Genomic DNA, 22,153 nt, shown 5'->3' on the forward strand with positions numbered 1-22,153 from the left:
GTGAGAGGCGGCATTAGGGGACAGTGTCTTTATTGGGCCTCTCAGGAGTTGCTTTCATCGACCCGGGAGCAGGAGATAAGAGCTACCTCGATGTCTTCCTTGGGGATCCTTCTTTTCTTCCAGCAGTTCCCCCTGGTACAGCCTCTGGGGGCTCCCCAACCAGTCCTTGTGTGAAGAAACCCTGGCAGTGTCTTCAGCTCCCTCTCAGTGGAAAGTACATGCTCCACACCTGCAGGCACCCTTTTCCCTCCTACCTCTTTCCAAGCCAGATGATCTCCAAGGCCCTTTCCAGCTTTCACTCTTCTGACTCAGTCCCCTCCCCGCCTCCCCACCCCCACCGAGCTCTTGGGAGAGGATTCAGCCCTCCCTCCCTCCCTCCCCAGCAGACGGGAGAGAATGGAGCCCCCTCTCCTGCCAAGCTAATGGCCTTGGATTTCTTTGCACTTCTGAAGCTCCGAGCCGTAAGTGGATGTGTGGGGCCGGTCTGCAGGATGTCATCTGCTCAGATCCTGACCCTTTCATCTGTTCAAAAGTAGGAGAAAGGAGCACATCCACCCTGGCAGCAGGAGGAAGGAAGCTCACAAGAGGCCTTTCTTTTGCCAGTTTAAAGGGAAAGGAAGAATGACGCATCCACACTGTGTGGCTCCTGGATCATTATCTCACGGAGTTCGTGTCTCGGTACATGAGCGTTTATTAAAGTTGGCAGTAAAAAAAGATACAAAACATGGTGAGCATCACAGTGCAAAGGGATGGGGCAGGAGGCTCGGGAAGTGCCCGGGTGCTGGACGGCTGGGGGCAGAGAGCGGGAGGAAGGAAAGCCTTGGCATCGCCTTACAACACGGGCACCTTCCCTCCCTCTGATCTGCCAGGCAGGCCCTGGCGCCAGGCCCCAGGAACGCTGCTGGGGTGGAGGCACTGACGCCGTCCATAGGCAGGCAGCAGGCAGCTTTTCCTGCCCCAGCCCCCAGAGGGGTGATGCCCCGGGGGCAGTGTCGGGGAGGGATTCTCACCTGCCTCATGGGCCCAAAGTCACTTATCATCCTGTTGCCCAGGCTCACTCCCTGGACAAGGGTCTCCAGGTCTCCTCTGAGCTGGATCTCTTGCTCAACGGGATTCAACATTCCTGAACTTGGTTTGGGGGGTTCCCTAGATAGTACTTTAATTTTGGGGGGTTGAAGAATTTTCAAGTTGGGTGACCCATCACAGCTTGTCTTAACGCCGCTGCTTATGGGCTCCACCAGGGCCCCTGGGCCTCCGTGACCTTCTAAAATGAAGGGGCGAGAGGTCCAAAGTAGCTTTTCTGCCCTTGACCTCATGCTCTGGGATCCTTTCCATCAGCCATTCTAAAGGGGGAGGAGCAAAAAGGAGAGGTACCGAGAGTGGGACAGCTGCTCCTTTGCCTCTGCTTGCCCCAGGTTCTGTTAGCACCCTCACCCCGCGGGGAGCACAGCCCCCACTTACAGGAGTCACTCGAGGAAAACACGGGCATCAGAAGCTTCTACAAAAACCATCCTAGACCTAACTAAGTTGCTAAGACATCTATTCTGTGAACTGCGGGGTGCCTACATGGCTGGCTCGCCTGCCCCGGGGTGAGGGCAGAAGCCTGCCTTTCCCTCCGGGACTCTCGGGAACTCTGGCCGTTCACCCCTCTTCTTCCCACCTGGCCAGGGGGGGCTGCTGGCTGCTCTTTCCTAAGGGACTCCCTGGCACAGCAACTCATTAAAATCAATTCTGGGCCCACAATGCCGTTTGATCTGAGGCTTAGTGGATGGAGCCTTTCTTCTCAGCTCCCTGTTCCCTTGACTTTTCTTTGTGGCCCAGATGCAGCTGCCTGACCAGGTCCCAGCTAGGATGGGGGTAGGACTGAGTCAGTGATCACCCCGTCTTGTAAAATATGCATCGTAAGCCTAAATTAAATAAAAGAGGGGCACTTGGTCTGGCTTGTTCATTCTCCTAAAAAGCCAACAAGCCTGAGCCCTGGCTGGCAGCTGATGGAGATGAGGCGGTTTCTAGGTGGCCTCATCCGGGACCAAAGTGGAATGCAGTTATTTTTGCAAACAGGACACCATCTGTGGCCCAGGCAGCAGAGTGAATGCTCTGTGAGCCTGGAGGTCCCCTTTTGTTTCAGGGAATAGAAGGCCCACCTCGAAAGAAGCCAGACAGTGGCCTGACAGAAGCAGGACAAGGGGGGCAGTGGGGAAACCTTTACCAAAGGGCCAGCGGACCCCAATTTCCTTAGCTTAGGGGAGCAGGAAATGCAAGGCCCGTTCTGTGTAACAAGAACAGGCTGAGTGGGGCTGATGGGGCATCTACACAGAGAAGATGCCAAAAGCCCTGCAAAAGGGAAAGATCTTGGGTGTGTGCACACTGGGGACCTGGAGAGGCCCCTTCCCAAGCGGCCGGCTCGTGGACGGACAGGGAGCGAACGAGGAGGCGGCCAGGTATGGCTCCGGGGACCTCACCTGCGTCCTCTTGGCTTCCTCCCCCAGGAAGAGGAGGTGCAGGAACAAACCCTTTCTGGGAGGCAGGCGGATGGGTCCCGCAAGGGGAAGTGCAGAACAGGGCGCTGATGGCACCCTGCTCCGGGCAAGATGGAAGGGCTGGAGAGGGAGGAAATGACTTTTCAGGCCAGTCCCCGTTGCTAAGAGACGGATCTAAAAGCCAGATAAGAGGAGGATTTCAAAGGCGCTGGCCTTCCCGGGCGCGGGGCTCCTTCTCGCTCGGCCGCCACCTCCGCTTCCTGCTGGCTCTTTGTGCTCAATTTGGCACAGGCCCGTTGGACACGGGAGCGAGGCTTGCGGCAGCCTCGGATGTTCTTTCCTGGCCCCTCGGTGGGCGCGGACAAGTCTCTGAATTGTTCATGGAGCACGTCCTCGGGCAAGCGCTGCCGTTAAACATTGCTGACCCGAGTCTGGACCGAGGAGATCATGGGGGGTGTGGAGGGTCTCGTCAGCGAGCGATCCCGCCTGACGTAGCGTGGCTTCCGGACTGAAACAAGAAGGCAGAGAACCCGGCTTACACTCCGCTCAGTCTCCCAGGCGGCAGCTGTGTGTGCGGAGGCCGGGATGTTCTAGGACCTCAGCGTTGCTGAAACGTTGGAGGAGCCAGAGGAAGAAAAGGATGTTGGGAGGGAAGGAAAGGGGTGATAAAAGGACAAAGGGACGAGGGAAGAAGTGAGGAGGAGAGGAAGGTGGAGAAGAGAGAAGGACAGTGAGGAAGACAAGGGAAAAGAAGACTGGGAGAAGGGAGGGAGGGATGGAGACAGAAGAAAGAAGAGGGAAGCTGGCCTAAAAGGAAGGGCTCAGCTCATTCTTGAGCCTAAGGAACACGGCACAGTGACTTTCCCCTCAGTTTCCACTGATGACGGTCTGATTTGTAGAACAAGCAGTTTCTGAAAACCTATTCTGTGCCGATACTGTCCTGGGTGCTGGGCAACAAAGGCAAAAATGAGAGCGGCCTTTGCCCTCAAGAAGCTACATGTTAAAGAACATGGCAAACACAAACCTAAAGTCTGTGTGTTCCTTCTGGGGGGAGGTGGGCAGAAGTATGAACTTGGGGGAGGCCCAGGAAAGGCTTCTGACACAGAGGAGCCAGCAGTAGGGCCGAGCCCTGAAAGAACCAGGGCGAAGGGGCGTGGAATGAGCAGGTCTAGAAAGAGGGCAATGCCATCTCGAGACGTTTTTCCTAGAATCACCCGGAGGCTCCCGAGTCACCAGGGTTTTAGCCAACCTTGAGAGCAGACTCAAAGTCGAGACCGACTTCGTTTCCAGTCCAACTGGAAGACAGGTTGTTCCCTGAAGTGGGCATGTTGTTGCCACTCCGGTGCATTCCTGGAAGCAGCTTCCTGGGCCTTCCTAGACAGGCCTCAGCCCCCTCATCCATCCCCCAGAACGCTGGAACCCTGAGGGCAGGGTCTATCCTTTTCTCAGTCTCTGGGCCCCGCACAGACTAGGTGTTTAAGAGATGACCTTGGCCCAGTTGAGTGAGATGGGCCGACCCACACACCCTGGAGACCTCCTGGCCTGTCCAGAAAGGAGCAGCGCCTAGCACGGTGGTCTTTTGGCAGGCAAGCCCCAACTCCATGGCAGAAAGAGCTTCCTTTATATTTGGGAATAAAGCCATACTCAAACCTGAGCAAGGGCAGAATGTAAGCTCCTCGGGGGCAGGAGTTTTTAATCAGCCATAATGGTCAGGGATCAGAGAATCAGTTCTGGAGCTGGAAGGGATCTCAGAGCCTACTTGGTCCAGCCCCTCATTTAACAGAGAAGGAAACTGAGGTCAATCAAAGGAATTGCCCAAGTTTACATAGGTAGGAAGCACTTAACCCAGGGCTAAAGCAGTATTCAGACCCAGACCCCTTTTCCAGGGAACCACACGGATACTATGTGTGTGTGCAACCACCAAATAAGCCTTAATGATTATTTTAAAAAGTGGCACACTGGATCTGGAGTCAGGAAGACCTGACTCAGACACTTACTAGCTGTGTGACCCTGGGCAAGTCACTTCCCCGTTTCCCTTAGTTTCCTCATCTGTAAAATGAGCTGGAGAAGGAAATGGTAAAGGATTACAGTGTCTTTGCCAAGGAAACCCCAAATGGGGTCATAGTCAGATACGACTGAAACAACTCAACAACCACAACAGAAACCAATTATTTGTCCATTGGCTATATCTGGGTACACAGGAGAGTTTGGGCATAGAAGTAGGAGAATGGCCAGGCCACGAGAATGTGCAGGGCTGAGGCGGGGGATTATGCTGGGCCTCAGCTACCTGAAGGTCAGTCTCTGGACTGGTCCCACCACTCTGACCTGGCATCCTTCTGAAAAGAAAACACCAGGGCACGAGGATGACCACAACAGAAATGCTTCCCTCCTGAGTGGTGCCCTCTGAGAAGCAGCTAGTAGGAGAGGCAAGGGAAAGGGCTGGGGGAAGAGTGAAAGGGGACCTAATGCCAGAGGCTGGCACTGAACCCTTTTTCAGACAGGAAGTGCCATCCTGTCCCCGGGGACTCTGCCCAGGGCTCTGGTGCTGAAATCATGAGCATCACTGAGTAGCAATGGTGGGTTCTGGGTTCAAGGGTGCCCTGGAACCTATCCTTGTGGCTTAGAAGATGGAGTGGGTGCCTGCATCCCCAGGGCCCAGGCCTGTGAAGGACTTATGGCCTGGGGTCTGTCTTTAACATGTTTTTAGCTTACAAAGGGACGTCACATTTACAGGACACATGAGTTAGTAGACATGAAGAGCTCTGCTGTGGAAATCCAATTTACCTGAAGAATTCGGAGGTGGTATCATGGCAGCCTTGGGAGGGAAGAAGGAGAATGTGAATACGTCATATTTCCACCAGCCCCAACCATGGGAAAACGCAGCTAAAAGGGTGGATGGGGGCCTCCCCTTGGTGTCTGGGCAGCATTACTTACGGTTTCTCCAGGCTGTAAGACAGAGGCTACGGGGAGAAGAAAACACACCATTATAGAGGAAGGGAACTGGGGTGTGGGGGGCTGGATCCCAAAGCTAGCATTCTCAGTCCGGCTGGATGGGATGAGGTTTGAGCTCCTACCAAACTCCACAATCCCAGGACAGAGAGGTGGAAGGTGGAAGGCTCCTGTACCTCTGGAGCTAAGGGCCTTGGATTCAAATCCCAGCCACACCTGGATGACCCTGGAAGAGTCCCTTCCCTCTGGGCCTTGGCTGCTCATCTGCAAAATGAGGGGTTGGATTCAATAGCTTTTGACGTCCCGGCCAGATCTATGGTCAGGACCCTGAAATTTTCCCATGAGACCACTCCTGAGTGTACCACCAGTTAGCTGGGCTTAGATGGTCAAAAGGAGGGTTCTCCTTCCCTTGTAGGGACTGTGCAGTCCTGCCCTCCCGATCACCCCCTCCTGAAATCTCACTCAGACCCCAAGGCCAAGGCCCCCTCTTCCTGATTCCTGATTCCTCCCAGTTCCTCTCCCCCTTCCTATCTCCACAGCCATGAGGGGGAGGGGGCACTTGCTCCACTTCCTCAGGGCAGGAACCCCACATGCTGCCTTTCTGCCCCCCTGGGGCCTACCGTGCTGGTGCCCCGCTTTACTGAACCAATGGCCTAAAGAGGATGCCTTTAAAAGGAGAGAAGCTGGGCAGTCTAGGCTCACATTAGGAAAAACCAAACCAAACCAAACCACAAGCCATGCCCTGCGCTCTGCTGGGTCAAATCCATCAGGTTTTCTTTCCTAAGTGAAGGCGGCAATCACTGGGCAGGTCACCAGGGTGAGATCAGAGGCTCTGGGCCAGGCCCTTTATTCCCATCTTCCCCTCCTCTCCTTCTGAGCAGCCACACAGAGGAGAGGGAGCCAGCCCAGCCCAAACTAAATCCGGGTCTGTCTCGTCCTGGGCTGGCTGGCTGAGTCGTGCTGCCCCCCGGCTGCCTCCAACAGGATGCAGCAGGCACAGACAAGCACTACCAGGAGCGGCCCTTGGCATTCTCTGCCGAGCTGTCTGCTTGCTTCCTAGGGGATGTGGGGGAGCTCCATGCTACAGCTGCACACACCCCTCCCCCCCCCCCCCGGGAAGGGGTGCGCTCTGAGGAGAGCAGCTTCGTTACAACAGAACCAGTTGGGCTTTGGCCTGGGGGGAGGGTATGGGCCGGGCTGGCCACCGAGCCCTGAATGGAGGGTCCTTTAGGTCCCGGCTCTCACATCCCTATGGCTGGCACAGACTGGACCAGAGGGGCCTCAGATGGGGGAGCCCCAGGGGATAGAGGAAAGGGCCTGGGTGGGGGCATCAGAGGGAAGAGCAAAGCACAGGCCCTGAGAAATGTCCTGAACAGCAGGCAGTAGCCCACAGAAAGGGCTACGAGGGAAAGGACAGGGGCCCTGGGCCCTGGCTCCAGCACCAGGACTCCCAGGGCTCTCAGAGACTGCTTCCTCTTCTATAAGATGATAGTGGGGCTCAGGGGTAAGAGGATCCTGGCTACAGGGTGCCTTTGAGTCCAAGCTCCACGTTACAGAGGAGGAAAACAGGCCACAGGGCTGAGATGGGCTACCTAATCAGCACCCTCTGATTCCATATCTAGGAGGAAAGGGCTGCAGGGGTGCCTCAGAAACCGTCCGGAAGGGCTCAGGGGAAGTGAGAGGATGAAATGAAAGGTGCCTTCTCTCAGAAAAAGAACTGGATGGGAGCACTGGCCCTGCTCCTCCTGTCCCCACACTTCAAGCTCTTAGAATGGCAGGAAAAAACTCAGGGCATCCCAAAGCAGGGAAGTGCCTGGAGTCAGGAAGGGCTCCTGGGGCCCTCGGCTGCCTAGGTGGCCATGGAGCTGCCAGGAGCCACGTGTGCCGGTAATATGGGCAAAGGGTGGGGGTGGTCAGAGCACACCATCGGGGTAGGGGTCTCCTGTGGTTAGCCTGGGAGTCTGAAGGGAACGGGGTCCCAGGAAAGGAATCTGAGGCCCAGGGAGCATATGACTTGCCCACAGTCACACAGGGAGGGTCTTCACATGCCATGCCCACCTCCTGACCAAAAGGGCACATGATCTATTGTAAACTGAGATCCATGAGGAAAAAACTGGGGCCTAACACTGGAGAATGCATAGCGTCTGTCGTTAGGAAAGGAAAAGGCCCCAACCCAGTGGCATTCTTCTCTTTTGTCTTTTCCCTGAGGAAGCTTTGAGACAAATTTCCAGCCCTGGTGCTATCATCTGCTCGCCTGCTGACACCGACAGACTTGTTCTGCTAAATCCCTGAATGTCTCCTGGGTTTGGAAGTGGATGGAATAGAAACATTCCGTGCAAACTGCATGGCACCAGAGTGCCCAGGAAGGCTCTCCTGTCCTCTCCCATCACCCCATGCTCTCTTTCCCTTCTTCCTGCCTGCGGGCTGCCCTTGTTTGAAGGCGAAAGCCACAGCCCAATCTTTCTTCTCTTGCAGAACCTGGAGAGACCAGGGCAAGGGGCAAACCTGCTCTTCTCTAGAGACTTCCCTGCTTTCTCAGGTCAGTGGCATGAATGCCACCATTCCATTTCTCAGATGGGAAAAAAGGGCTCAGGGAGGTCACTCGAGTCGCCCAGGGACACAGCTCATGCCAGCTCCAGACCCAGCAGGCCTTCTCTCTCTCCTTCCCTCCCCACCCTGTACAGACAATCAGCCTTAGCTCTCTCTAGGGAGCTCTTCAGCATGTGCTGGGGAGGGGTCGCTTAAGCAGCAGAAGACGGAGTGTTCCTCATCAGCTAAAGGGTCTCTTGGCCCAGCCACCACCCACTTCTGGCTTCTTGAGTCTCTGAGGAACTGGGACAGGCTGAGGCAACCCAGAAGGCACCTCATGGAACAGAGAGGAGACCCAGGGCTTCACCTAGGCAGCAACCAAAGGAACACACAGGGCAATTGGGAGATACCTTTGTTTCTTCTGTAGAAGAAATGGGGGAGCTTACTGGACCGTTTGAAGTAGAAGAACAAAGCGATGGAGAGGATGAGGCAGGAGCTAATGAAGAACGTGCCCAAGAAGAGGGAGATGGCCACCTGGGGGCCCCCTGGAATCCAAAGGAGACGGATGGTTATGGGGGGAAGTGGCTCCCTGCTGATCTTGCCCTTCCTTCTGCCGACTGCCCGGGGTGCCAGGCCTTCAGAGGGCAGGTCCCCAAATTCAGCAAGGAACCTTTGATCTCAAGTTTATGAGCTTCTCACCGAAAAGTTAACTTACCAAAGCCCAGTTCTAGGTGGCTGGCGTCTAGCACCTATTATTTCCCATGCACACTGGCCCTGGCAGTGCCATCTGGCACCTTTAGGAGGCCACCAGGGAAGGAGGAGATGCCCTGTTCCTCCCCCCAGAGTTCATTCTGGGTACCGTGCCGTGGAGCTGTCATTAGGCCCACGCCTCTCATTAACCTGCCGGACTTATCACTGCAGCCTGCGTTGCTGAGAAGTCCTTAGGAGTCTTATGGCTCCCGTGGCTTGGGTGGGGCAGGAACTTTCTTCCCGCACTAGGGCAAGGATGAAAAAGAGAGAGGATGTGTTCAATCTTTAACCAGTGACTAGTCAAACAGGAAAATTCTGGCAGGACAGAGGCGAGGGTTCCAGAAAGTTAAGAGAACTATCAGGAAAGGCCGGGGCATGCGCCGTTCCCGCGTGCTTGCCTGGGGAGGTGAGTTTTTAAAGCTGGGAGGGAATCACGTGGTGTGCACGGCTCAGGGTTATTTTTAGAGGCTGGGGAAATGACAAAATCCCAAAGAGAATGGCAAATGCGCTTCGGCTGGGATTTTTGCCATACATGGAAACTGACTTCTCTCTAACAAGAGCTGTGTGGGCTCTTTTTAATTTTCTGTTTCTGATTTTCTATGTTACTGGGCAAGAGCAGCAAGTGGCATCTGGTGGCTGTGGGATATTTGTAGGAGCCGATTCAAAGAGCCAGGCATTTTTTTTTTTTTTTAAACCACATACTTTTCAGACCCAAACCCAGCCCTGAAATGCTTTGTGCCTCTGCTGGGAATTGGCCCTGGAGGCACTTGATTTAACAGCCAATGCTTTGATCTGACGCTGCCAGGAGGCGAACTGGACACAGGGGCCCCGTCCTGGCAAGGCTCCGTCCACTTCTGGATGAGAGAAGCTGAGCCCTACCGCAAGAGTCCTGGAGAGACAGGTGCAGGGGAGACCTGGCCTTTCCCAGAACAAACCCTTGATATATGCTGACAGCCTCCAGACTGTCAATGTCTCCAGTGCCCATCCCCGCAGGGAAGGAAGGACTGGGACCCGGCGGTTCCTGCTGGAAACCCAGCCTGGAAACTGCCTGGGATTTTAGGTCATGTCACATGTCAGGCAACCCTGGTTTTCACCAAAAGGATGGCCAGATGGCTCCTGAGCCCATAGCTAGGCTTTAGGGACAAGGAGAGGATTGGATCTTGTTGGGCTGACTCTCTGACCGCAGCTCTGCAAGGCCTCTTGTGCCCCTGGCCCCAGACACAGGGCAGGGGCAGTCACAGAGCCGAGCTGCCCTCCCCGTGTGTCCCTTTGCTTTCGATGACAAAGCAGGCAGCTCGGTGAGCGTCCTGAGGAGGAAGCACCCAGGGGACCTGGCTGGACTCTTGGCAAACAATCCCCCATGGAGGTTTCTGGGTTTTCAGGGGACTCGTCTAGGGAGACGAGTGCCTGAAGGATTCTTGCTCCCATGCTTGGGCTGGCATCAGCCACAAAACATTGCTGCTGTGGCGCCTTCAGAAAGCCACGGGAACTCGCAGAGAGCCGGCTTCCGTGGGGGAGCAACTTCGCAGAAGAACGGCAGAACGATGGCTGCAAAGGGATGGTGGGGAGGGAAGGAGACGCCCCGGAGGATCTGCCGCGAGACGGGGCAGAAATCGTGCCTCCCCCTCCCCGGGCAGAGGCCACCGTTGTCAGGAAACGCTGTGCTGGCCGAGGCTTGCTCGAGACGGTCCCATCTGGCTGGGCCGTGGAATGCCTTCTCTGTTCGTGGCGTCTACCAAAGTCTGACTACTCGGGGGGAGCGAGTGGAGCCCAGAAGAGCACAGCCCCCGGGACCCCGTGTGGGGCCTCGGCAGGCTCGGGCATGGGGAAAGGGGGCTTACCCAGGGTCTGCAGAAAGGGCGTCACCGTTGTCCTGTAGGACGTGTAGTTAATGTCTTTGGTGCCAACTGAGGGTAAAAAAACGTGCGTCAGACCCCTGAGCTCGCGAGTGGGCCCTGCCTGCCACGAGGGGGCTTTCAGAAGCTTGCTGTGGAAGGCCGGCTCTCGTCTGCCTCCGGGGGGCGCAGGCTGGGACAAAGAGCCAGGAGCATTCTGGGGTCCTCCTGGGAATCCTACAAGCTGAAGGGGGATCACCACGGAGGACACAATCTCTAGGGAGACCCCAATTGAGACTAGGTGGCATTTACTTCTGCAGGGAGAGGGCTGAAAGGCCTCCCCAAGCTAAGCAAGGCAAGGCCCACGACCGCACTCTGCTGGCTCGTGGGAGAACTGCAGCCTGGAGATGGGGGGCTTCAGCAGAGCTCCCCCTCCTGGGTCTGGGGTGAGTGGTTTGGGGACGGAGCCCTGGCCTGGGGCCAGCAGGGAGGAAAGGGTCCTCGGCGGCCCCCCATAACCGAACCCAAGCCATCCAACAGGCCAAAGTAACGGGAGGAGACTCACTGCTTCTGCACTCCGTCACGTAAGCCCCGGCGATGGGAAAGGTCTCGTTTCTGCACTGAAGGCAGCTGCGGCTCCCATCCACGTTCCAGTGCCAGTAGCAGCCTGTGCAGGGGGAAGGAGGAGACGGCGGATCCCATCAGGCCCATGAGCCCGGCTGCCTGAGCGGCACATTCATCTCATCTGATTAACTCTTCAACTAGTGCCTGTGCGAAGGCCACAAGGAACTGGCCTGCTCGTCTCCTAAGACGGAAACCTGACAGGGTGCCTGTAGCTTGGCCTGGGGGAGCCCTTGGCTGGGGCGGGCCTAGAAGAAGGGCCAGCTTCCACTTGGGAGATCAAAACATTCTAGAGGCTTGACCCTGAATTCCCCGGGTTCTTCCAAGCTCAGGACCCTGGACTTGTCTTGGTTTCCACACTCTCAAGAGAGGCCCCAAGGCCTGTGGATCTTTCCTTTGCAACGTCCACTGAAACTCTCCTTGGCTGACAGTTTCCATGGACACATTCTCCAAGGGGCTGTGTGACTGCTCCCAATCTTCCCCTAAGTTGGGCCTACAGGACCCCCACAGCAGAGGGAGAAGGCTGGAGATCTTCCTCTTTGGCTCCTGACATGGCAGAGGAAGGCACTGCTGCCGTCCACCTGCCACTGGCTGCCTGCCAGGTCTCCTACACTCTCCCCATATAAATACCCAACTTTCCCCCAGCCTCTCTTGTCTTGACATTTTTTGCTCCTGTGGCCTTGGGTGCTTCTCCTTAGCCAAGCACCCTAATCTGCTGTCCTCTGAAGAGTATTTCTATGGGCTTTCAAGCCTGCAAATTTGAGCAATGAGGAGGTGGGAGCTAGTCATGGATGATTCTATTTTACAGAGGAGGAGACTGAGGCATGAAGAGGTCTAGCCTACCTAGTCAACCAGCTAATAGATGTCAGAGGTCAGGTGTTCTGGGACTCCAGATCTCGGTCCATCTGCCTAGGCTACTTTGACAATTGCCAGCCAAGCCTCAGCCCTTGCCACCTTGTGCTCAGATGCTTCATTTTCCCACCTGAAGCACTTCCCCTCTAGACTATATGATGCCCACTTTTATCTGCCAGAGCCAGATCTTCCCCCATCACCTCATTTGCTCCCAATCCCACCTCAGGCTCTCCTGGTTTTGTCCAAGGGCTGGGGTCCTCCACAAGCCATTGCCTGCTTACTTCTGCTCTCCTGGCATTAACAATTTTCAGGCACAATAAATACTCCATTCTTCCTGAGCATCTCCTAGACCCTCTCCCCAAGTTCTGGGCCTCTACATAGGGCTACACTCTCCTCCTCAAGGATTTAAGTCTGACCCTTGCTTCAGGGTCCACCTTGGGTCTTGGGGTCTTTCTCTACTGCCCCAGCTCCCAGTGATCCCTCCTTCCTCTCCTTTCCTTGGCTGAACATCTGAAATCATTGATTTGGCCCCAAGCACACCATTATGGTTAGTTATTTATCCTTTCTCAGGTATAATCTATCTTTCCAACTAGATCATAAACCGTTTGAAGGCAGGGCCTGTGCCCTCTACCTGCCAGATCCCTTGAGGGCAGCAGAATGCCTGGCAGGAATGGGGCAGCCATCTAGAAATGCTGGCTCTAATGAATGCCAAGAGCCGGTCCAGGGGTAGAAACCAGGGCCTCGTGCTCGTTTCTGGAAGGAAGGCAGCCCACTTGGGGCTCTCTCCAGTAAGTGACATCTGACGTTTCATCTCAATACAAACTGGACCAGTCTAAGGGCCAAGCATGTCTGCAGTCTCCAGTCAAACCCCATCAGGAGTGTTGGAGACCTCTTCTGCATGACAGGAAGTCCTAGCTGATCTGGGTGATTGATGATCAGAGTTGTCACTAACCATGCTGGTGAACAGACGGACTTCCCAGGGATGTCAGGAGCACAGAATTCTGCTCTTTTGAGCCTGCCTCAATGGTTGAGGCTTCAAGATGCCCTTATGGGTACCTTGGGAGTTCTACTAATTGGTTTTTTTAATCCCTTACTCTTCCATCTTAGAATCAATAAGTATTGGTTCCAAGGCAGAAGAGTAGTAAAACCTAGGCAATGGGAAATAAGTGACTTGTCCAGGGTCATACAGCTAGGAGATGTCTGAGGCCTGTACCTCCTTCTATCAAAAGAAGTCTTTTTGATATATAATCAGATTTTCTCCCTTGCACCTAATGGTGGGGAGAGTTAGTAGTAAGAAAAAGGGGCCTAGGCACTAAGGGGCCGTCCATCAGAACACCTTGACTCTAGGACACCACGAACAGGGGTGACAATCTCTTTGGTCTTAAGATGCTGTACGTTCCCAGTAAACTCAGTCATTCTGCCCCTTTCTGTTTCAGGAGCTGTGAGTGACTTTTTGGGCCTAAGCTAAATCCATAATTTAAACTTGCTCTCAGACCTTATCTCATCTCATACTTCTTCATATGAATTGGAGCATACACAGCGATTCTAAGGCTGATAGATGGCTCCATGGCCCTCAAGGAGAGCCTCTGTAGCGAGAGCTCCTCATAGGATGGGGGGGGTGGATGTAGCCCCCCAGATGTCCATCTAAATGACACACCAGGTCTAAGAGTAGCTCTAAGGGGCTTGCTGTTTCCCTGCTGGCCTGGATTCGATGACCTGGGGGTTCTAGGGCATGGCATGAACTCTTATTTGCTCCAGGGTGCTGATGGGGGCTAGTTGGCCAATGCCTTGGAACTGGAAAAGGCCATGTTCTCCTGAGTCTTGGGCCTTGCTGGGATGGGGGTTCTGGTGGCCAGAACTCTCTGCTTTACCTGAAGCACACTGGTCTGTGTCCGGGCAGCTAACGTTGACATAAAGCATGTCCATGCAACATTCTGGCTGTGGGACCTAAAAAGACAAAGAGTCTTATCAGCCTGGGCACCTCCCACTGCTCACTCCACCCCATCTGGGTGAGAGGGGAAGCATCTGAGGATAGAATGGCACTTGGAGACGTTCTGAAATAGGGCTCCCCCCGGAGCTAGTGACCCATTAAGGATTTCAGTTAGTGCCAAAACCTCCAAGAAAACGAGAAGGGAAGAATTCAAAGGCCACATCATTTCCATGAGGGAGCTGTGTACGGCATGTACATGTACGGCAGCTATGGGTCCCTGAGAGCCCAGAGGTAGCCCCTGGAGGGCCAGAATGGGTCACAGGTATCTTCTAACGTGTATGATGGGTCACCATAATAATGGCCAGAAGGTCAGCAAAGGGTCTGATGTCCATGACCTCATTCGATCCTTACGACACTCCTGAGAGGTCAGCGTTAGCTTCAGCCCAATTGGGTAACAAGAGGATCTACCAGGAAAATCTGTCACATCTTTAGCCAGATCTTGTTCAATTGGTCACTGCTCAAAGCCAGAATGTGCCAGGGGGTCTGGAGCACTGACCTGATTTTTTATGAGTCATTCACTTCCCAAACCGTGACTTTTAAAATAAAGTCTTAGGACTGCAAACATCACATTTCAGAGCTGACTCTAAATGAGTGCTCAGAGGACAAAATTCCTGGCATTTTTCTCAAAGTTGTCAAGGTGACAATCAGATATAACTGAGCTTAAGCATTAACTGATTCTGTCCCATCTAGCTAGAGAGAGGAAAGTGTGTTCTCTAGGCCGAAGAGCTGGAAGACTGAGGCCAGGTGGGCCCAAGGACTGCTGGGGAAAAGCTTGTCAGTCCTCGGGTCTCACTGAGGTCCCAGATCACACAGGAAGTGGTGTGGCACAATGAGAGAAGGCTTAGGTGTGAGGCCTCAGGAAAGGAGATGTTGCTTCTACCACTGTTTCTATGCCCCAGGATGCCTGCTCAAGGTTGTCAGAGGGAGAGTCCAGACTTAGGGATACACATTTATAACCTGCCTTTCATATGCTAGGCCCATGTTTTATTTTTACAAATATTATCTCATTACAGCTGGAAGAAATCTCAGAAGTCATCTAGTTCAAGATCCTCTTTTACAGAGGGGGAAAATGATGTACACAAAGGGGAAAATGAGTTGCCCTAGATCACCCAGAAAAGTGGGTAAGCCAGGATTTTGTCTGGTTTACACAGCAGCTTTATAAAGTCTCCATCTTAAATCAGATGTGGCTGATACTCGAGACATGTGCCTACTGTAAGGAGGCCTATTTTCCAAAGTCTGACAGTAAAGACTAGAATCCACTTTGATGATTAGAAAGCAAAACAATTTGGGGCCTCAATGCCCACTGATCTCCCAAGGGCTTCTAGCATATGTGCTGACAGTAACACTGTCTTATTCGAAAAAAGAAAAACGTTAAGGGGATAACACTGACTAAAAAAACTGTTTAAAGAAAAAGACAGACAGAAAAAAACATTCTAGCACCTAATGGGTGAATGGCAAGGAGACCTCCATCTGGTAACCGGTCAGACGACCAGCGGTCAGAGAAGGAACATGGGCTCCCGGTGCTGTGAGTCACCGGGGAGCCAGGCAGGTGAGGGGGACTCACGACAGACAGCAGGCACGCACCTTTCACCTGTTTAAGACTGACACAAGCCCGGCCACATGACAGGAAGGCTATAACTGAGGAGAACATGCCAGGGGAGGAAAAAAGAGGGGGAAGTTGCTGGATGTGGAGGGTGGAGAGCCCGGCACAAGGTAGCACCATTCCAGCCAGCCTTCCCTGAGTGCCTTCTGAGGCAGCTTCCATTGAGCATGGGCGATGCTTGATGAGGTACATCGTGGGCATTCAGTAAGGGCGAGGCTGGCTCTGAACCCAGAGATGGGTGGAAAGGCTCGGAAATTATGGGGGCTGCTGCTCCAGCCTCCTTAGTGATCAAGAAACCCACCGCACGTCCACAGAAAAACAAAACCCAACTTACCAAAGCCTGATTTGGAAGAGGGACTCCAGATTGGGGGGTGGGGGAAGGGTCAGAGGTCCCGGAAGCGGGAGGAAGCCAGCCCCGGCCTGCCTGGGAAAGCTGGAGCCAGCACCCCGCCAGGCAGATCCCTCTGAAGCCGGGCCTCACTGGGGCTGGGGTTGGGCTCCCCAGAACACCCACGTCAGCCTGCAGGTTTCAGAGCTGGTTTTACAACTCTCCCAGGAAAGGCTGCTTGCTTCCTGTTCCTCTGGAGGTACTCCTGGGCAGGAAGCTTCAACCCCTTTCTGGGTGTGGTGGGGATCTCCAGAGGGCCTCGTCCAGAGAGCCGCCTCAGGGGAGGAAAGGGGGCCGGCAGCCAAGCCCTGGGCCCTGGGGACTCCATTTACCTAGCTAGAGGGCCCGGTGGTTGGAGAGAAAAGCCTCTTGTCCGTGAGACACGGGCTGGTGACAGGAGGGGAGGCTGTGGGATACCTACCGCACCTTCTGTGGGTGTGCTGACAGCTTCAGCCCAAAGTCTAGCCAGGAGGATGACATAAGGGACTGCCATGCTCGGGAATGCAAGAGATCTATAAAAACAACAACAGGAGACACAGACGCCCACGAGGGTGAGGGTTCTCTTGTCAAACGCTAGGAAGGATCCCATTGGACTCGACGTCCGCCTGCCTTGGGAGAGAATCGAGCTGGAGGCTGGGAACCGGCTTACCTTATCTAGGGGGGAAACTGAAGACATCCAGAGGCCTGGACCAGCGGCGGAGGGCTGTTTCCTGGCAATGGCAGGCCCGCGGTTGCTAGGCAACGAGTCTCCTCAGTTCTGGCTCCCCACCAAGCCAGGCCCAGACTAGGCCACACCCAGCACCTACAAATCGATGCAGTTATGATGGTTGGATTCTAGCTGTAGCAGGAGTCAGGCCCACCTCCCCATTAAAAGGGGAGATCTGAACCGAAGCTGGGGCACCCCCGGGAGTCTGGGGACCACCCCTAATGCCGTGTGGTCAGGGGCAGGGAGCTTCGCAGCCTGGCCTCAGTTTCCTATTTCTAAAATGCAGCGGTGGACTAGGTGGCCTGAGTCTAGAGCAGTGATTCCCAAAGTGGGCGCCACCGCCCCCTGGTGGGTGCTGCAGTGATCCAGGGAAGCGGTGATGGCCACACGTGCATTTATCTTTCCTATTAATTGCTATTAAAATTTAAAAAAATTAATTTCCAGGAGGCTAAGTCATATTTTTTCTGGAAAGGGGACGGCAGGCCAAAAAAGTTAGGGAACCACTGGGCTAGTGCTTTGAAGCCAGCAGGCCCCCTTGTCCCATTTTTGGCAGAAATAAATCAGGAAGAAGAGAGTCTCTGGGAACGCTCGTTTCTAGATGAAGGACGTCCATTTCTGAGCCGAGACTGGATTTCACTGGTCTGCTTCGAAGGACACAGATGTATTCCCAAAGAACAAACCCACCTAAAAGCCTTCCTTCCTGGCCCTTCTCCCACTTTCAAACCAGGGTGCAATTTCCCACTCTTTTCCAACAACCTGGGCCAAGAGTTTAAACAAAAATTCTGGGGCAGCTGGGTGGCTCAGTGGATGGAAAGTCAGGCCTAGAGACAGGAGGTCCTGAGTTCCAATGTGGCCTCAGACACTTCCCAGCTGGGTGACCCTGGGCAAGTCACTTGATCCCCATTGCCTAGTCCTTATACAGTTCTTCTGCCTTGGAACCAATACACAGTATGGATTGATTCTAAAATGATGGAAGGTGAAGGTTAAATAAAAACAACCCCAAACTGAAATTGTCTCCCCTTTGGGTGACAGTGTTTTCCAGATGCGCTTGTCATTCCAATGGAGGGAAGGCCAGTCAAAGAACCAACAGCAGCTGGCTCCCTCTCACCTCCCCCAACCTTACATGCTCTAAGTGATACTTTTTTTAAACCCTTTCCTTCCATCTTAGGACAATACCAAGTATTGGTTCCACGGCAGAAGAGCTGTGTAAGGACTAGACAATGGGGTTAGGTGACTTGCCTAGGGTCATATAGCTAGGAAGTATCTGAAGTCAAATTTGAACCCAGGATCTGGCTCTCTGTCCAATGAGCCCCCTGGCTGCCCCACTCTATGCAGTACTTCTTAGCTTTTCACCTACATTCGGAAGGAAAATCCAGGGCTAGCCAATGCCTCGATTATGGGACTTCCATTTCAAAACAACAATGGGTCACTGTATGAACCATTCACAATAGGGCACAGGGCAGCTGGATGGCTACAGGTAGTAGCAGCTGAGCCATTAGGAATGGGCACTTGCTGTAACTTTATCAGCGTGGCTAACCCCCCACCGAGGCAGATCTCACCCCTCTCTGTCTCTGTTGACCGTCTCAGGAGTGGCTGTGGGCAAATGATACCCATCTCTCAGCCCCTCAGCCCACGTGGACAATCCTGTGGGGAGGACTCTTCGGTCTGATACTTCAAAAAACATTTATTAAGCTCCAATCTTGGGCCAGGCATGGTGGATTTCAAGAAAGACAGTTCCTGCCCTCAAAGAGCTCACACTCTAATGGGAGAGACAATAGGAGAACCACTATGCCCAAAGAAGAAGAAAAGAAGCTTAAAAGGAAGGCACTAGAATTAGGAGATGTTTGGAAAGGGTTCCTGTAGATGGTGGAACGAAAGGGAGCCAAGGGGACAGAGATCAGGGGAGACAGCAGCACAGGCATGGGAGATGGAGAGAAGGCCCAGAGTCAGGACATGGAAGGTTCTGTTAGTGGAACAAACCAGGAAGCCAGCGTCACTGGATTTAAGGGTACGTGTTGGCGGGGCAGCTAGGTGGCTCAGTGGATAGAACGGGAGGTTGTGGGTTTAAACCTGGCCTCAGACACTTGGACCCTGAGCAAGTCACTTAACCCCAATTGCTTAGCCCTTGCCCTTCTGTCTCAGGTACTAAGACAAAAGGAGATCTTTACCGCAGTCAGATTTTGATAGGCTGCCACGGATTAGGAAGGACACTGGCAAGTAGGGAGGGCATCCTGAGGAGAACAAACGTGGTCAAGGGCTTATAGCCCATGTTTTTTTTTTTTTAAATTTAGGACATTTTTCCATGGTTCCTTGATTTATGATTTCCTCCCCTCTCCCAGAGCTGACAAGCAGTTCTACTGGGCTATCCATGTGTCACTGTTCAAAATCTATTTCCAAGTTATTCATATTTGCAATGGAGCGAACTTTTCGCACCAAAACATCAAAACCCGAATCCTATCCCCATTGAACTATGTGATTGCTCCTACGTTTTTCTTCTTTCTCTGGATGTGGAGAGCATTCTCTTCCTAGAGCCCATGCTACAGGAAGTCCTGGGCATATATTAGGATGGGGAAGAGAAGACTGAAAAACTGTCCTATGGAAAAGAAATTAGATGCATGTGTACCATTTACCCCCGAAAGGCAAATACCAAGGGCCATGGGGACAAATTTAGGTTAGAGATTGTGAAATGTGTCTTTTTTTTTTTTTTTTTTTTAAGCCCTTGTACTTCGGCGTATTGTCTCATAGGTGGAAGATTGGTAAGGGTGGGCAATGGGGGTCAAGTGACTTGCCCAGGGTCACATAGCTGGGAAGTGGCTGAGGCTGGGTTTGAACCTAGGACCTCCTGTCTCTAGGCCTGACTCTCATTCCACTGAGCTACCCAGCTGCCCGAAATGTGTCTTTTTAAAAAATGCTTTCCTGCCATCTTGGAATCAATACTGTGTCTTGGTTCCAAGGCAGAAGAGCAAGAAGGGCTAGGCAATGGGGGGTGAAGTGACTTGCCCAGGGTCACACAGCTGGGAAATGTCTGGCACCAAATTTGAATCCAGGATCTCTCATCTCTAGGTCTGGATCTCAATCCACTGAGGCATCTAGCTGGCAAAATGAAGAAGTCAGAAAGGAAACTCTCTGAGGTCCCTCAGGCTGAGCAGTTTTAGTGGGTGAATTCGAACTCACCCAGCACATTCCACGTAGCCTGGCCTTGTTTCATGGGCTCTCCAGCCATTTATCCCATGGCTGTCTGGCCATCCCTTGCCCCCTGTACCTCTGACTTTGTCACCGAATCCACCTCGCCACTGCTTCCAGAGCGTGTCCTATGGATCTTGCTCCTTTCCTGAGATTTCCTTGACTCAATCTGCCTTCTCAGGTCAGCACTCCCTCATCTTATGGTCTCCTTTTAGACTGTAAGCTATTGGAGGGCAGGGTCTGGATTTCCAGTGTTTAGCCTTGGGATGTAATAAGTGGATGGAAAGGGCAGCCATGTGCAAGGGAAGGAGTCAGGAAGACTCACCTTCCTGAGTTCAAATCCGGCCTCAGATACTTACTAGTGTGTGACCCTCGGCAAGTCCCTTAACCTATTTGCCTCAGTTTCCTCATCTGTCAAATGAGTTGGAGAAGGAAATGTCATTCCAGGATCTTGGCCAAGAAAAGTCCAAATGGCGTTACAGAGAGTCAGAGAGGCCTGAAACAATTCAACGACAAGAGCTTGCAATTATCTTCCCTCTCTCTCTCCCTTTACAACAGTCTTGTGACTGTCCTCAGATACTTCACCCCAGCAGTATCCCCTGAATCCCACAGCCTTCCACTTTATAAACCAGTCAGTCAACAAGTTCTGTAAACACCTACTATGTGCTGGGACACAAACGGAGGCAAAAGGAGTTTGGAAAGAAGTCTGTTTTCTGAGTCTGCAAAATGTTGAACTAAACAGGCCGGCGAGATGACAGGATGGAGACAGCAGTGAGAGGACTGCAGAGATACTGAGAGAGCACAGAGGGTGCATGGGACTTAGTATCAGGGAAGACCCAGGTCCAGATCCTGCCCTGGATACATTTGGGATGTGGGGTGCTGGGCGGGCACATGAGCGAGTGGCCCCTTGTAAAGCACTTATGTGATACTTAATTTTGCTAGGTTTTAATGAAGAGCTCAGAGGAGATGGGTGGGTAATAAAAACACTTAGAGTAAACCTTTAAATAGTACTTTCAGGAATGAAAAGTCATTTCCTTATATTATTGTACCCATTTTACAGATGAGGAAAACGAGTCAGATAGATGAAGTGACTTAAAAGGAGGGAATTGGATGACAGAATTTCTAAGGTTCCCGCCAGCTTTAAGTCTCCATCCATAAGCCTATGGAAGATGAGAGAACGCCCTGGGCTGATTTCCAAGGAATTGTGCCCAGCCAAAAATTACTCCACGCATAGATGGCATTTAATAAACAACCCTTTGTGGACAGCTAAGTGGCTCAGTGGATAGTGCAACAAGCCTGGAGATGGGCAGTCCTGAGTTCAAATTTGACCTCAGACACTTCCTAACAGACACGCATCTGCCTTGGAACCCATCCCTAGTACTGATTCTAAGGTAAGAATTTTAAAAATCAAAAAACAAACTACTCTTTGGGACTTTTCATAGTAAAAACTCCCAGCCTCTATGGCCCACTGGGCAAAAAAATCTTGTAAGCCTTTGCCTCTCCCAGGATGCTTCCTGGCTTCTGAAGGATGCCAGAGTCCTTTATTCTGCAGCTGTCTGTGAGCTCTTCAGAATGGATGCAGGGTCCCTGAGGGGGCGGAACCAGCTTCTGGGCCAGGTTTTTATTGGTGGCAGGGCCACAAGCAAGGAGACTCTCTCCAGAACAGGTCAGCTGGAGCAAACAAAGGGATGGCAAATTCAAGATAACAATATACACACTCCAAGCTGGAGGGGAAGCTGGGTGGCTCAGTGGATTGAGAGTTAGACCTGGAAATGGATTCAAATCTGATCTTAGCTTTCTTGCTATGTGAGCCTGATAAGTCACTTTCCATTGCCTGGCCCTAACTGCTCCTTCTGCCTTGGAACCAGTATACAGTATGGATTCTAAGATAGAAGGTGAAGGTTTAATAAACAAAACTATAGATGGGGGCATGATATGCCTTAACAGAGAGAGTTCCCTTAACAGGAGTTCCCCTTGATGATAAAGAAGGCAGTGTTGGCCACAACTACCAATCCCACCAGTGACACTACATGTGGGTGAGACTGTGGGCAAGTCACTTGTCCCTGAGGATCCCTCAGGTCACTCCCTAAGTTACAGATGGGACTGGGAACCCCACTGCAGAAGCCCCAGCTGGCAAAGACTTGGTCTAGAGCAGTGGTTCCCAAACTTTTTTGACCTACCGCTTCCTTTCCAGAAAAAATATTACTTAGCCCCCTGGAAATTATGAAACTATTTATTGAACTCAGAATGGAATGTAATACCAAAAA

At 52.9% G+C, this 22,153-nt stretch overlaps 1 protein-coding gene across 2 annotated transcripts; it reads right to left on the reverse strand.

The window, feature by feature from the left end:
* Positions 1–673: 673 nt before the first annotated feature.
* C3H1orf159 (chromosome 3 C1orf159 homolog) lies at positions 674–13,948 on the reverse strand. Of its 2 annotated transcripts, none has more exons than XM_044667489.1 (7): positions 13,888–13,948; positions 11,109–11,210; positions 10,550–10,615; positions 8,369–8,503; positions 5,415–5,440; positions 5,265–5,295; positions 674–2,988 (listed from the first exon to the last, which is right to left on the reverse strand). In XM_044667489.1, the coding sequence occupies exons 1-7, from the start codon at positions 13,940–13,942 to the stop codon at positions 2,891–2,893; spliced, it is 513 nt and encodes a 170-aa protein (XP_044523424.1). In that variant the 5' UTR covers positions 13,943–13,948; the 3' UTR covers positions 674–2,890. The 2 variants fall into 2 exon arrangements, with proteins under 2 accessions (XP_044523424.1, XP_044523425.1); XM_044667490.1 differs by lacking the exon at positions 674–2,988 and adding an exon at positions 4,669–4,816.
* Positions 13,949–22,153: the final 8,205 nt, after the last annotated feature.

This window comes from Gracilinanus agilis, chromosome 3 (assembly GCF_016433145.1).
Source record: "Gracilinanus agilis isolate LMUSP501 chromosome 3, AgileGrace, whole genome shotgun sequence".
NCBI classification, from domain to species: domain Eukaryota; kingdom Metazoa; phylum Chordata; class Mammalia; order Didelphimorphia; family Didelphidae; genus Gracilinanus; species Gracilinanus agilis.

What these genes read in the sequence shown, in the direction of transcription:
- C3H1orf159 (XM_044667489.1), bottom strand. Translation starts at nt 13,942, where the DNA reads ATGGACATGCTTTATGTCAACGTTAGCTGCCCGGACACAGACCAGTGT. An exon ending in CACAGACCAGTGTGCTTCAG is followed by an intron (nt 11,211 to 13,887) that starts GTAAAGCAGAGA and finishes CCCCCTGCACAG; the next exon opens with GCTGCTACTGGCACTGGAAC. An exon ending in GCCCTTTCTGCAGACCCTGG is followed by an intron (nt 8,504 to 10,549) that starts GTAAGCCCCCTT and finishes TTTGGATTCCAG; the next exon opens with GGGGCCCCCAGGTGGCCATC.